At 45.1% G+C, this 16,444-nt stretch overlaps 1 protein-coding gene across 2 annotated transcripts in view; it reads right to left on the bottom strand.

Annotated features, from left to right (window-relative positions):
• Positions 1–4,021: 4,021 nt before the first annotated feature.
• Positions 4,022–16,444, bottom strand: part of LOC142366445 (uncharacterized) — a 48,057-nt gene continuing 35,634 nt past the window's right edge. The window contains exons 4-8 of one of the 2 annotated variants that reach the window (XM_075448337.1): positions 5,971–6,092; positions 5,446–5,556; positions 5,263–5,369; positions 5,078–5,168; positions 4,022–4,909 (exon numbers count right to left, since the gene is read on the bottom strand). In XM_075448337.1, the coding sequence (XP_075304452.1) occupies positions 4,796–4,909; positions 5,078–5,168; positions 5,263–5,369; positions 5,446–5,556; positions 5,971–6,092 (545 nt within the window). In that variant the 3' untranslated portion in view covers positions 4,022–4,795. The remainder of the gene's footprint in view (positions 4,910–5,077; positions 5,169–5,262; positions 5,370–5,445; positions 5,557–5,970; positions 6,093–16,444) is intronic. The other variant, XM_075448338.1, reaches the window with a different exon arrangement.

The following is a 16,444-nucleotide window of genomic DNA, read 5'->3' as shown; positions in this document are numbered from 1 at the left end:
GAGCACGAGACTTCACAAGAGCACGAGACTACACCAAACGAAAATACAATAAATAACACGATTGATGATCCAGCTGTCACTGTACTTTCCCCATTGAGAAAGAGCCCGTCTTGTTCTTTGAAAAAATCTTTATAAACGATTAGGCATATAAACAAACATGATGTTTAATGAATAGTTAGAAATGAATTATTGTACACTATAGTGGAAAAAAAGAGAAAAAAAAAGAGAGGAAGGAGTCCATGTTTAAGTTGAATAGTGGTTTTCAAGGCACAGAAATATTTAGAGTGCTTTCTGGCTTGTTAGTCTTTTTGTAACAACTAGTTGCTCAATGGGTGAATAATACATGTGAACCAGGTATAAGGACCTACACATTAATTAATTATAAATTAATCATAAAGGGTAACATGAGACATAGTTAACATTCACACGGTGTATGTCTCCCAATTCCCGTTTGCTAAATAATATAGACGACGGTATTGCAACAGGTCTTACAACTACGTCACCCATACGTGTGTGGTGCATCGCTAATTAAGGTCCCTTGAGCTACATAAGGTAACTAGGAACTATGAAGGCAAGGTTCAAAGCATTGGAGTACATTGAAACCGTGATTTAACGGAAAATAGAAAAATAACATGAACCAACGGACTCAGCTACACTTACAGAGTTTTAAAGTCAAGTTTACTTTCTTTCTTAAACTGAGTGATATTGGGGTTTTTTCCAATTGGTCCCTTTACATTTATTTAAATGGAACAAGCTAAAAAAAAATCCACCTTCTGGTCATCCCTCCACTAAAGGACTTCTTTAGTATATATATATATATATATATATATATATATATATATATATATCACATCTATAACTGCAATTCATTCAATAGTTATCTCCAATCAGCTTATAACTACTATATCAAACAACCCCGAACCCTCAAGCATGTGGCTCTTCAAGAGTTCACTCATAGCAGACAGAGACTTCAACAATCATCTCTTCAGAGAATCCTTTATTAAACTGAATTACTCCCCTAACTTCTCCCCATGAACGCGGCAAACAGCAAAAGTAGTTTCGAAGGGGTTATATTTTTTCATAGTCATCACATAAGCATACAATCAAATAAACAAACTAATTAATTAATCCGTACATTAAAAGGAGCACATTCAAAATGAAAAACAGAAACACTTTTCTTCACCAACAAACACAGTTTCTTGTGCAAAGCCAGCATAAACTACCATGAATTTTAGAAGAAAAAACAGTGAATTCCTTGGAATTTTTCTTTTTTTTCACCACAATTCAAGGTACATAGGGACATTTAATACACCATCTATAAGACATGAACATGATATTTTATCACTTTATTCAGCATTATACCACTATACTACTTTGAACAGACATTTTTGTGTTCCCCAAATTATACAAAGAGCAAGCCAATACTACAGCTCATCCTATAACTTCATGAGAACTATGGAAAGCTACCTCCTCTAACTTTAAACTCCCAGTTCAAATCACAAATAGCATTCTATTAACACTTGTCAGAACTCCTTTCTTTGCTTTTCGACAGAGTGGTCAGTGCAATCAAATCATAAGAAACCACACAGACACATATAAACACAAACCTGACACACACCCAAGCCTTATTTCCAGTAACAGACCTCCTCAACTCTGATGTAAAAATGGTGTAAAAAGGTGTAAAACTTTAGCAGCTGTTTTTGCCACCTGTTGAGAAGACTGAGGGCCTCTGGGGTTCACTACGCCGTGGTGTGCTGGCCAAGGGGAGGGGGGACAGCAGGGACTGTGACAGGAATAGACTCAACAAGCTGGTCAGGAGAGTGAGTTCTGGGACATCCACTGGACACCATAGAGGATGTGACAGACAGGAGGATGTTAGTTAAACTAACATCCATGATGGGCAGCACTCCCATATCCCATATTCAGTCGGTAGAACCAGACGAGTGTAGACGCAGTCAATCATGCAGCTGTTGTGCAGATCTCTGCCAGAGATGCTGCTTTCCACATAACCTAAAAGATCTAAACTCCTTGTGTGTAGGGTGCATGCAAGGAGTTTGTTCCACTCCGTTTTCTGATGCCAACAGAAACGTTGCTCTGAATCTCTTTTGAGCCACAAGTCTCCAAGCAACATTTGAAAAGTGAGCAACAAGGGTATTGTAACCCTCAGAAAGTCTGAGCCTCCCTGCATGAGCTGCAATATTGCATCCGCCATGCCTTTACGGGTTGACAGAGCCTTATAGAGAAACAATACATACAGGAGGAACAGTTCTCCTGCCCAAGCAATACCATGGTTACGGCACAGACAATCATGCTCATCTTCCACATACATGCCATAGCCTGCACAGGAATGGCGCTCTCTTTATTCCATCTGCACATACCGCAACTTCAAGCTGAGCATTATGGGAGCATACCGCTGATTCAGGCCCGATATCAGTGGCTTCAGCAGTAGTGCTACACCTGAAGCCGTAAAGCATCCAGTGAGTAAATCAGCCATTTTGTTGTGCTCTACAACCTCGTCATGTTGCACACCAAAGGTAGTCCAGTGAAGCTGTGGACAGAAATGGGTAGAACCCGACCAGTAGCTGGCTCCAACAATGAAATCAAGAAGTAGAAATATTTTTAACAATAACACTGACAGCAAATACAATTATTATCGTCTTGCTAAATGTGAGATCACCGGCAGATAAAAAAGGACAAGCTTGGACACCTGATAAGGAGGCAGCTAAAATATCAGAAAAGCAATGTACTTTTTTCAGAAAGACATGGCAGACAGAGAGATGTGGAACTGCTGCTGTCTGGAGTCCTGTCAGCTCCAGAAATACGAGGATGACTGCAGTTGTTGGGTGTATCAGTGATGGACAAGAGGCTGAGTACAGGGAACTGGTGGAGCACTTTGTGACATGGTCGGCCCGGGAGTAGTCAACACATCGAGCGTAAACAAGAATAAGAAGATGATTGTGGATTTTTATAAGAAAATTTCTGTCAATGCTTAATCTGCATTGTTAAGAAACTCCTTTTTAGTCTTCAGATTAATCTGTCCTCCAACATGCGCCATAATTTCAGACCCTGCTCTTCCTCTCCTACTCCCATCTATCAGAGTCATCTGACCTCCCAAATGTGTGCAGACAGGACAGGACAGGAGCTTCCTCATCCCATTTTCAACAGTTTCCTCTGTAAAAATGTACATCAGCTAGGATGCACACCACCCAGACCAGTTGCAGATTTTAGTACAAGACCTAGAGTAGGATGATCTACAGGCCAAAAAAGAAGCCAAATGGCTCCTTTTGTATGTCCTCTTAATTCGAAAATCAGAAAATGTGCATCGGAATCCAATATAAGTTACATCTTGTGCCACTGGTATTGCATAAATTGATCACCAAGTTATTGCGAAGGAATGCAAAACAGTTTTTTAAAAAAGAAAACTTTACCTTGTCCCTTAAGGGGCTCCGTACATGTGAGGTCCAGAGGAGAAATGATAGAAATTGGAAGGGTGGTGAGTTATTCATATCTATTGGAGGTTACAGCAAGTCTCGTAGGAGTGAATGGGCTTCTCACACACGTATGTGGAAACAAGGTATTAGGTGGGCAGTTAAAAACCTCCAGGATTTTCATGGTGTGGGACATTAGGGAAACTAGTCTGTAACAATGATCCCGCTGTCATAGTTACTCATCACAGAAAATGTTCTGCGTTATATTCCGAGCAAAGATCAACACCCATCCATTTATTTTTTATACCCGCTTAATCCAGCTCAGGGTTGCAGGGGGGCTGGAGCCAGTGCCAGCTGTCATTGGCCAGAGGCAGGGTAAAAACAGTCCATCAAAGGGGCCACACAGAGACAAACTAGAGACACACAACCATCCACGCTCACACCCACTCCTAGGGACTGTTTAGAGTCTCAATTAACCTGACACGCATATTTTTGGAGGGTGGGAAGAAGCTGGAGAACCCACACATACACAAGATGAACATGGCAGAGATCAGCAGCACAGCACAGAAATAAAGCATGGAATAATCTTTAAATAATCTTGCAAAATTCTGTTTAATAGAAAAAAAATAGAAAAGCTTAAGATACAAGGATAAAGACTGTATGACCATAGGTCCTCCAAGAGATGCCACCAGTTAATGGCTGTTCCTAACCTGCTGTTGGATCCCAAACTATAAAAAGATAAATGCAAATTTGAAAGTAGGTAAACTGAATAGCGAAGACACTCATGGAGAAATACACTCATCAAAGTAGACCCAATAAAGTCTGAACCAAATAGTGCATCTTAGCTATTTTACCTGAAAAGATAATCAGGTTCAAGCTCTTAAAAAGAAACTAAATGTGTGCGAGTCGATACATTTCGGGTTACTAATTATAAACAAGTCTGCTTGTTTGTTTCTGCATTTATTTGGGCTAATTTGATCATGATTGAAATTAAATTAAATTAAATGAAATTCAGTTTCATTTATCGAACACCAAAGCACAACAAATGATGGCACATGTTGGAGGATGCAGCCCAAGATACAGTCAATACAATCAATTCCAATTCATACAAAGCCAATTCTAAAAAAAAAAGAAAAAGCATGCTGTGCATGTGTTTGAAGGTCCGTGCTGGATTTAAAGGTGTCATCTGAAAAACTGGACACTCTTAGAAATGCCATTTCTGACTGCAAACAGACATACATTTGCATGGGACGGTAGATTCAGGCCGAGGAGTCCAAACTGGTTCAGAGCTGCTCGTGTACTTTACAGGTGAATGTATGGACATATGACTTTGTCACAAAACCATGGACGGATCAATCAGTCTGTGGTCATAAGATTCTGTACAAGTGGATCTGCCTAAGAGCTTCAGGGTCTGCATCTCTGCCAAGGTAGACATCGTAGTCCACAGGAAGCTCCTCCACCCAGCCAGGCTGCAGCAGCATCTGGTGAACACAAGAGGAAAATCCTGAGGACAGTCTACAAAATGCTTCAGGATTGCTGCATTAAACCCAGGACATGACTCGGATGTCTGCGTGTGAAATCATGCAGGTGTTCTTTAAGGCCGACTGATACTGATGGAGCAAAGCTTTTTTCTTCTTCACTGATTTTACCTGCAGGGTGCTGAGACTGTCCTGCAGACTGGGAACAGTGACCAGTAGAGATCCTCTCTTCCTGAAAGTCTGCATGATGAACGTCCATGCTCTAAACACACAGAGACACACAAACCTTTCTCTTAAGAGTGTGCACTGGAGGGAGTATTTTCTGTATATTTTCTGGGCTTTTTGAGTGTCATTACCTGACTTGCTCCCTGGGCTTCATGAAGTATTCAAAGACATTGTTCATGATCAGAACATCGGCGCTTTGCAGCAGAACACTCTGTGTGCACACGTCAGCATGGAGAACCTGAAGAGATTAGAGATGGTTTCTACTGGTATGCATAGGTGTGTCTGTTTGTCGAGGAGAGTTTAGAGAAACTAACCTCAACTCTGTCCGTCAGCCTATACTTCTGCAGCATGTCCTTCTGCAACCTGACAAACTCTTCATTTAGCTCCAGGCCAAGGAGCTGAGCAGCTGAACTGTACACATAGCCCTAAACAATCAACAGAACACAAAACATGTATTAAATACAGCACTCATCATCACCTAAAAATCAGACTAGTTTAATTAATATCCAGTGCACTTCCTGTAAAAGTCTACACTATGAGTTTGTTGGTAATGATGTACATTATCACCTATAAACAATATGTTGATCTTAGAGTAACGATGTAGTGCTAACCTTGTGATTACCAACCTGATTGTTCGTATCATTTCAGAATTTAAATTATAGTACAATACATAATTCTAAGACAGTAAGGCAGTTGGACAAGATGTCCTGTACTTTGTGTATGTACATTTATCCAATAAGAAATGGTTTAAGGTAAGATTGTGATTCAACTGAGCCAATAGGAAGTGACTGTACTGACACAAATGTTTGAGTGTTTGTGTCAGTGTGATGACCTCTGACCCCATACAGCACAGCCCCCAGTCTGGAGCCAACATCCACCAGTGTCCGGCCACTTAGATCTGGAAGAACGTTCTGGAACAGGAACTGAAGCTCTGACACGGAGAACGAGTGAGAGATAAAGTCTGCAGGAGGAAATGAAGACAACAACAGTGACCACGTGGTCTGAAGTGGGTTCATCAGCCAGACTAAGATGTGTTCTGTGCTTCTCATGATCGACTAGTTTTCCCTTCTGCGTTCCTCTTAGGAACATTGGGCCTCATGCAAGAACCGTTCGTACGCACAGATTTGTTCTTAAATTGTGCGTACGAGTGATTTAAGAGGATTTTCGCATTCACCAATCTTTTCGTATTTTATGTTTTCTTTCAAGTACGAACAGAATTTCCGAGTGATCCAGACCTGTCGTAGGAGTTTAGTAAAATAGTCCGCTGTTATTCCAATCAAGCTTGCTTGACTAATGGATTGTATATTTAATTACTTTGAAGCAAACATAGATAGATATAAACATTGTACCCCATAATGATGCTGACATTATTCTGTTTGACTTAAATTCTGCACTAATTGAAGGTTAATTTGACTCTGGATATAACAAAGTCAATGGGAAGTGTAACCAACGGCTGACTTGCTACTTTTGGATGTCTTAGCGCGTTAGGCTCTTGGAAGAGAGTGTGTGTTCCGAGACCGTGTAGATATCCTTGTGGAGACAGATGAATGGCTGAATTGCCAAGGACTGTGCTGCTGCAAATATGCAGCTTGCTGGAGCCACAACTCCAGAGAGAAACACGCCGATCAAACCCAATTCCACCACACGTCCAGGTCCTCACCACCCTTGGATTTTTGGCCACTGGAACCTTTCAGAGGGAGATTGGAGACAGATCGGGGGTGTCCCAGTCCTCCGTGAGTCGTGCGCTCCCCTTGGTCATCAAAGCTCTCATCAGTTTATCACCCATGGTACATCACATTCCCATACACCACTGTCCAACAAGTACAAATTAAGAGGGACTTTCATGCTGTGGCTGGACTGCCAAACATAATTGGAGCAATAGACTGCACACATATACGCATCAAAGCACCCGTGCTGTTGTGGAGTGCACTGAGCTGAAGGCCAGGTGGGTGTTTCTGGATACACCGGGGGGCAAACTGCTCTATAGCCCAGAGAAGGCATGCCAGATTTGCACAATATTGCCATGAACGAGTGTCTCCCACTACCTGAACCAGCCCAGGCTGACCAGAAGGTGTGGTGCCAGAAGACCCCCCTCATGGACCACCCCATCAAAGAGCCATCATGAGGCAACACCTGATTGCACGGCTTTAGTTGCAGTCATCGAGCGCCTGGCCATGGCAAGTCGTTTTTTTTTTAAGCCATTTTCATATCAAACCATTTCTTCTTTATTTCGGTGACATTACGAACAGGTGACACTGAATTAACAGCACTTGTAATAACTTCCCATTTCTTGGCTTTAGCAGGTCCCGTAATTCCACTGCTGACACTGCTAAAAATGACAGATTTTCCTTTCTGGATCTCTGAAAGCAGAACTTCAATCTCAGAGCCCCTAAAGTTGTTCTTTTTGCGCCTTGAAATTTAGAATAAAAATACGAATAGGTTCTTGCATGAGGCCCATTGTCTCTTACGGTCATCCCTATGCAAGAGGTAGTCTCAGTTCCTCATCTGTAAAGCACTTTGGATTAAAGTGTCTACAAAATAACAATGTAAATTAAACTTGTAAATTAAACTATGCAGCATTGTGTTTGGTGATAATGCTGTCCGCAACCTATTCCGAGATTTTTCCAGAGGAACAACGATCTCTCAAATCATCTTGTTTGAATTTTTACCATCAATCTTTTGTGTCTTGAAGAATGAAAAATACAGACTATTCCTATTATAAAGAATGAGACCCTTAACAGTTTGTATTTCATCTTTTCTGTATTGTTTGCTCTCTGTTGGGGACTATACAATTGTAAAGGACCACACTAGTCCTTGTATGTGTTTGTTTGTCAGAGTAAAACTACCTAAATGTGTTTGTTTACATTCCATATTTTTCTACAAATATAACGCTTAATCAAAATATTTCTATTTTTGTATGTGCTTTAAAATGACTGGTGTGTGAAGTTATGAGTGAATCTTGAATGTATTTTGGAGATTGAATTTTGTCCTTTGCCTGACACCGTAGCTCCACAAGAGGGAAATCTGTAAAGGTAGCCAAACAGGTGTAGGTAACGAGGGAGCTGCTTTGCTTTGTTTGAGCCACAAAGTTTGATCTCCAGGCTCCAGCTTAACTTTCTTCATTTGCACACACAAAAAGGGACTTTTGATGCCTGTTTTAAACAACAGAAGAAAAGATTATTAAGCATCCTTGGTGAGCACAGTGAGGTATGTTTGTTTGCTTTCATTGAAACATTGTATCTGTATGTAACTTTTTATCAGTGTGTATGTATTTGACTAGGCCTAAATGACTTTAGAGTAAATTAATGCCTTTGATGTTTTTAATATTGATGAACAAAATATGACAATTGTACTGTGAAGACTGTATGGTGATTTGATGTTTTGTTTGTATACCCCAACACACAGTTTTCACGGTGCTAAGGTGAACCTGATGATTCTGCTGCAACAAAAATTAAAGACACCTTGAGCATCTGTCGAGACTCTCTTTTGGAATCCAAGGGTTGCTACAACAATTAATTATATTTGAAAATATGGCATGTGCAAGGTCTATCTTCTTTCCCTCCTCGGCAGTAAATGTGGGTACAGGTATCCAAAAAAATAATAATTACATACTTTAAGGTATAAAAATTTCAGGACAGTGACAAGTTAATTTAACTATTAAGCAATTAAATAATGACTATGAACTGTGTGACAGAGAGAGCAGGATAACTGAAATAGTTGATAGTTGACGGATAAGATTTTTTGTCACTGTACAAAATCCATACAACAAAATTTAAAGACATGGTTGGTAATCCTATTCAGAAACACATTTTGTAATACTGGGTGAAATGGTCCGTCTATCCTGAGAGAAATCTATACAAGATGTATTTAGAAAAAGGGACGAAAATAATCAGACCTCTGTGGCAGCTGCAGGACTGAGAAAAAGCTGAGCGCCTACAAAAAACCAATCAGATGCCTCTGCTTTCTGCCTACGCCCCCCTCTGTCGGCTCCCTGCTCCGTGTGCGCACGCGGTTCTACCGGCTTTGGATGAAGCACTGACGGAATAGGGAGGGGGGGGGTGGAGCTTAGAGGAGGGGCCACTTTCGAATCTTGCTAGGTCTCTTGCTAGCTCTCTAGGATTACCTACCATAGCTTTAAGTGCACTACAGAACTCGTCTAAATTCATAAATAAATTCATAAATAACAAAAAGGTTAATAAATAATTCCATTCACTCATTACCACATGCATATTTAAAATATATATATATATATATTTTTTTAAAAAGAGTCCATATTGCACATCACTGTTATGAAATGGTGTGAGGTCTCTGCTCCGAGTTCTGAAAGGCGAGTTTTGGGATAAAAACTGTTCATGGTGCATGTTCTTATTGACCTATAGTGCTTTCCTGATGGCAGCAGTCTGAACAAGTGATGGGCAGAATGGGATGACTCCTTAAAGCTGTCGCATGTTTTCTGTAGGCCGCAGGAAGTGAAGATGTCATCCAGGGCAGGTAGCTGTTGGTTTGTGATGTTCGGTGCAGTTTTAATGATTCTCTGTAGGGCTGATACAATATCACACCAAGATTCCACGTGTGAGGACAATCTGAATGGAGCAGCAGTAGAATGACACCAAGAGCTGTTGTGACAGGTTGACGTTCCCACGATTTCTCAGAAAGTACAGCCACTACTTCTTGATTTGTGCTGCTGTGTTCGTCGTTCATGAGAGATCCACTGAGATGTATGTGCCCAGGAATTTGGAGTTTGACACCCTCCCTACCCTCTCCTCATCGATGTACAGTGGTGTGTAGACAACGTGCTTCCTCCTGATATTGATCTGTTGGTTCTTTTATTTTCCATCCCCTGGATCTCCTTACTGAAGGCAGACGGAGACAATTCACAGTAGCAGAGAAGGTGAAAGATATTCGGAAATACCACACCTAACTCTACAGCACAGTCTCTGAGGACTCGCCCTAGGACATTGTCAGTGCAAGCTGCTTTCTGTGTGTTCATTTTACAGAGTGTGCGTATCACATCAGCAGACTGGGCGATGAGCCCATGATGGCCCATAAAGTTGGTTGAGCTGCTCTACCACTGGGACGCTGCTGCTGGTCAGGCTGCTGATGTCAATTTGATGAGGCGTATCTCCTGTCATGCTGTCAGGCTGTGGTTGGAGTTACCAAAATAATCTACCTTAGTGCCACCTTAGCATCCCTTATAGCCTTTTTTAGGTTGGCCCTGGCTGCTTTGTGCAGCTGCATGTCACCAGACCAGAAAGCAGTGTGACAGGTCTACAGCAGAAGCTGTACATCTTTGGTCATCCCTGTTAGCATACAGAGGAGGTGTACATGTCAATATTATCAACCTCAAAAAGTCCTGCAGTTTCTCAGAAGCCCCCTCTGGCCACACTTTGGCTGTAGGTTTGACTGTTTTGACCAGTGGTCTATATGCTTGAGTCAAAAATAGGGAGATGTCATCAGCCCGTCTAAGATGGGGTCGGGCTGTTGCCTTGAACCCTTGCTTGATGTTGCTGTAACCATGGTCATGTGTGTTTGCTCCTCTGGTGGGGCAGTGGACATGCTGATTAAATCTAAGAAGGACAGTCTTTGGCTTCGTTACCTGCAATCACAAAAACTCCATCAGGGTCGGCCTGCTGTTGCTAAGTTTGCAAAGAGCCCAAGACTGTTGTACTGTTAGCAGAAAGCAGTGATTTTGACAGCTATAAAATCTCTGGGCAGACAGGAGGGGGTGACATCTTGCTCACATTCTCCAGGTCCGGGAGCAGTGATAGTCAGTTATGGCAGCATTTCTGCACCAGTTGTGGTTCATGTAAGCACACAGTCCCCCTCCTCTGGTCTTACCAGAGTATGCCGTCCTGTTGGCTCGGGATGCTGCTCATCCTGTTAGCTCAATAGCCTTGTTGTGTTGAGCTAAGCCATGTCTCTATGATTACCATAACATAGCAGTCAAGGATGTTTTTCTGCATGGAAGTGATCTTGCATTTGTGAAGAAGAGTCACGGCAGTGAGTAATTCTGGGAGATCCCGGTGGTCTGACAAGCTCCAATGGGATGTTATGTCTGGGGTCTTCCAGATTAAAAATACAGCAGCCAGGCATCAAACCGATGACACGTAGTTTGTGCCAAGTGTATTTTCCATATGTCAGTGTGGCACACTGACACACAATATAAGACAAGGCATCCTGCTATTCTGAACCAAGAAGGACTGAAACAGCCAGAATCTGAAATTATGAAAAAATATATAAAATGGCTAAATGAATAAATGATAAATGCAGCTAAAATTAATTTAAAAATAATTCATGCAAAAATAATTGAAAAGAATGTGAAATAAACTTCTCTGCTTCAATTTCTAACTACATTCATTTAAGCTTGTGTTGATGCTATTCATTTCCTATGTCACTTCTTTTTTGGATTTTTTATTTGGAATAAATTACATTTTTCTTTATCAATTTGTTATTTCTGTATTATTTTCTTTACATTGTGAATATCCATTTATCTATCCATCCATCCATCCATCATCTTCCGCTTGTCCGGGGATCGGGTCGCGGGGGCAGCAGCTTGAGCAGAGAAACCCAGACGTCCCTGTCCCCGGTCACTTGCTCCAGCTCTTCTGGGGGGACCCCGAGGCGTTCCCAGGCCAGCCGAGAAACATAGTCTCTCCAACGTGTCCTGGGTCTTCCCCGGGGCCTCTTCCCAGTGGGACGGGCCCGGAACACCTCACCAGGGAGGCGTCCAGGAGGCATCCTAACCAGATGCCCGAGCCACCTCATCTGACTCCTCTCGATGCGGAGGAGCAGCGGTTCTACTCCGAGCCCCTCCCGGATGACCGAGCTTCTCACCCTATCTCTAAGGGAGAGCCCAGACACCCTGCGGAGGAAACTCATTTCGGCCGCTGGTATTCGCGATCTCGTTCTTTCGGTCACTACCCACAGCTCGTGACCATAGGTGAGGATAGGAACATAGATTGACCGGTAAATCGAGAGCGTTGCCTTCTGGCTCAGCTCCTTCTTCACCACGACGGGCCGGTGCAGAGCCCACATCACTGCAGACGCTGCACCGATCCGTCTGTCAATCTCCTACTCCATTCGTCCCTCACTCGTGAACAGGACCCCGAGATACTTGAACTCCTCCACTTGGGGAAGGATCTCATTCCCGACCCGGAGAGGGCATTCCACCCTTTTCCGGCCGAGGACCATGGTCTCAGATTTGGAGGTGCTGATTCTCATCCCAGCCGCTTCACACTCGGCTGCGAACCGCTCCAGTGAGAGCTGAAGGTCATGGCCCGATGACGCCTACAGAACCGCATCGTCCGCAAAAAGCAGAAACCCGATTCTGAGGTCGCCAAAACGGACCCCCTCAACGCCCTAGCTACGCCTAGAAATTCTGTCCATAAAAATTATGAACAGAATCGGTGACAAAGGGCAGCCCTGACGGAGTCCAATCCTCACAGGAAACATGTCCGACTTACTGCCGGCAATGCGGACCAAACTCTGACACCGGTCATACAGAGACCGAACAGCCCATATCAAGGGATCCGGCACTCCATACTCCCGGAGCACCCCCCACAAGAGTCCCCGAGGGACACGGTCGAACGCCTTCTCCAAGTCCACAAAACACATGTAGACCGGTTGGGCGAACTCCCATGCACCCTCCAGGATCCCTCCGAGGGTATAGAGCTGGTCCACTGTTCCACGGCCAGGACGAAAACCACACTGCACCTCCTGAATCCGAGATTCGACTATCCGGCGGATCCTCCTCTCCAGTACCCCCGAATACACCTTGCCAGGGAGGCTGAGGAGTGTGATCCCCCTATAGTTGGAACACACCCTCCAGCAATGTTCCCTCTAAGCTGCGCGCCTGCGCAATCGCGCACTGCTCGCACATTCTCAGCGCACAAGAAAATCTATGCAGCGCATAAAATAAAATTCCCCATAAACGTATTAATTAATTTCTAATACCAGGCGTAATGTTTTTCTGTACCATTTTTCAATGTAACGCAATGAGTGACAGGTGTTCAGCCAATGATACGAGTTTACTTACGCTATGCAGCCAATCAGAGCATTGATAGTGCTTGCATATGTGCCCTGCCCATACGCGCCGTGCAGGTTAGCTAGCTAACAACAGTGCGGCGGAGTTAAGAGACGCAACACCGCAGCGCCAGCGACACATCCACTCACCAAGCCAAAGTAAAAAAGAAATGCGGTTCTTTTAGGATGGAATGGCTGTCTGAGTATGTGTAAACAGAAGAACAAGTGGTAAAACTGGCTGACATTTTTTTCTTTTTCAAGTGAAAACGGTCTACTCTGCAAAACATGCAGGCTGCAAGCATGACTCTTCCCATGGCCAAAGCATGACTCTCACATATAACATACTATACATCTAGTGAACAACAAGATTTTTGTCTTTTTCTTTTTTAAGTGGGCCAAATCACTTATATTAAAAGTAAACTAATGAAAATTACTGCTGGGATTTGATTCTTTTAATAAGCCATGTAACTTGCTATGATCCAAGGTTTTAAACAGGTGTGATACTGGTGTGTGGCCACAGCGTGCACATCTGATGTTGCTCACAGTGGTCCTCAGTGTGCTCAGAGAGCTTGTGTGTTTGCCCAGACACATGAAAAATTAGAGGGAACATTGCCCTCCAGTCCCCCTTTTTAAAGAGGGGGACCACCACCCCGATCTGCCAGTCCAAAGGCACTGCCCCTGATGTCCACGCGATGCTGCAGAGGCGTGTCAACCAAGACAGCCCTACAACATCCAGAGCCTTGAGGAACTCAGGACGGACCTCATCCACCCCCGGGGCCTTGCCACCGAGGAGTTTTTTGACCACCTCGGCAAACTCAGCCCCAGAAATGGGAGGCCCCACGTCCGAGCTCCCCAACTCTGCTTCCTCATCGGAAGGCGTGTCGGTAGGATTGAGGAGGCCCTCAAAGTATTCCCCCACCGACTCACGACGTCCCTAGTTGAGGTCAGCAGAGCCCCGCCCTCACCATACACGGTGTTGATGGTGCACCGCTTCCCCCCCCTGAGCCGCTGGATGGTGGACCAGAAACTCCTCTAGGCTGTCCGGAATTCATTCTCCATGGCCTCACCGAACTCCTCCCAAGCCCGAGTTTTTGCCTCAGCAACCGCCGAGGCCGCGTTCCACTTGGCCTGTCGGTGGCCTGTCGGTACCCATCAGCTGCTTCCAGAGTCCCACTGGCCAAAAAGGCCCGATAGGACTCCTTCTTCAGCTTGACGGCTTCCCTCACCACTGGTGTCCACCAGCGGGTTCGGGGGTTGCCGCCACGACAGGCACCGACCACCTTACGGCCACAGCTCCGGTCGGCCGCCTCAACAATGGAGGCACGGAACATGGCCCATTCGGGCTCAATGTCCCCCACCTCCCCCGGGACATGGTTGAAGCTCTGCTGGAGGTGGGAGTTGAAACTCCTCCTTACAGGGGATTCCGCCAGCCGTTCCCAACAGACCCTCACAATACGTTTGGGCCTGCCAGGTCTGACCGGCTTCCTCCCCCACCAGCGGAGCCAACTCACCACCAGGTGGTGATCAGTTGACAGCTCCGCCCCTCTCTTCACCCGAGTGTCCAGGACATACGGCCGCAAGTCCGACGATACAACCACAAAGTCGATCATCGAGGTGCGGCCTAGAGTGTCCTGGTGCCAAGTGCACATATGGACACCCTTATGCCTGAACATTGTGTTCGTTATGGACAGTCCGTGACGAGCACAGAAGTCCAATAACAAAACACCACTCTGATTCAGATCGGGGGGGGGGCGTTCCTCCCAATCACGCCCCTCCAGGTCTCACTGTCATTGCCCACGTGAGCATTGAAGTCCCCCAGCAGGACGAGGGAGTCTCCCGGAGGAGCACTCTCCAGTGCCTCCTCCAGGGACTCCAAAAAGGGTGGGTACTCTGAACTGTTGTTTGGTGCATAAGCACAAACAACAGTCAGGACCCGTCCCCCCACCCTAAGGCGGAGGGAGGCTACCCTCTCGTCTACTGGGGTAAACCCCAATGTACAGGCGCACAGCCGGGGGGCAATAAGTATGCCCACACCTGCTCTACGCCTCTCACCGCGGGCAACTCCAGAGTGGAAGAGAGTCCAACCCCTCTCGAGGAGGCTGGTTCCGGAGCCCAAGCCATGCGTCGAGGTGAGTTCGACTATATCTAGCCGGAACCGCTCAGCCTCGTGCACCAGCTCAGGCTCCTTCCCCAGCAGAGAGGTGACGTTCCACGTCCCAAGAGCCAGCTTCAGTAGCCGAGGATCAGACCGCCAAGGTCTCCGCCTTCGGCTGCCACCAAGCTCACACTGCACCCGACCCCCATGGCCCCTCCCACAGGTGGTGAGCCCGTCAGAAGGGGGACCTGTGTAGTTTCTTCGGGCTGTGCCCGACCGAGCCCCACGGGCACAGACCTGGCCACCAGGCGCTCGCCGGCGGGCCCCACCCCTGGGCCTGGCTCCAGGGGGAGGCCCCGGTGACCCGCGTCCGGGCAAGGGTACACGGATATCCATTTATTCCCTCAAAACTATGTGATTCTTTATTTAATTTTGATTTCACCATAAAATTATTAAGTTCCCTTTTTGTAATTTATTATATTTATAAATGTATTCATCACTCAGTCATTTCCCCTTTGCATTTCTCTTCGAATGCGCAACCAAATGTCTTGGACACTAACCATAGGGGAGCACCTAATCAAATAGATTACGGAACTATCAGAAGCCCCAGGTGGAGGAAGAAGTTTGGGACTCGCTTACCTCACCTATCCCGAAGGCTGAGGTCACTGAAATAGTTAAACAACTTTGCGGAGGCAAGGACCCCAGTTCTGGATGAGCTTTGCCTAGAGCTCCTTAATACCTAGGACATTGGTGAGATGTCTTGGTTTATATGCCTGTGCAGGGAAATCAGGGACAGCAGGACCATACAATGTGTTTTCAGCCTTCCTGGGAAAGTCTATGCCAGAGTGCTAGAAAAAAGCATCAAGCCGATTGTCAAACCTCAGATTTAGGAGGAGTAATGCTGTTTTTGTCCTGGTCATGGAACACTGGACCACCTCTTTACCCTCACAAGGATACTGGAAGGTGCGTCACCATATCTGCCTTTTGTCACAGATTCTGTTTAAATTCATTATAGAAAGAATGTTTTGACACAGCCAAATGACAAAGGGTTTCCAGTATGGTCGGCTTAGTGATGCATCTTTGCCTTTTGCAGATGATGTGGTCCTGGTGGTTTCATCGAGCAGAGACCTGTAGTGGGCACCGGGGAGGTTTGCAGCCTAGTATTGAGCTGCTGATATGAGAATTAGCACCTCCAA

Source organism: Odontesthes bonariensis, chromosome 17 (genome assembly GCF_027942865.1).
Source record: "Odontesthes bonariensis isolate fOdoBon6 chromosome 17, fOdoBon6.hap1, whole genome shotgun sequence".
In the NCBI taxonomy this organism is placed as follows: Eukaryota; Metazoa; Chordata; class Actinopteri; order Atheriniformes; family Atherinopsidae; genus Odontesthes; species Odontesthes bonariensis.
The sequence above is the reverse complement of the archived record's forward strand: the minus strand, read 5'-3'. Positions and strand labels throughout refer to the sequence as shown.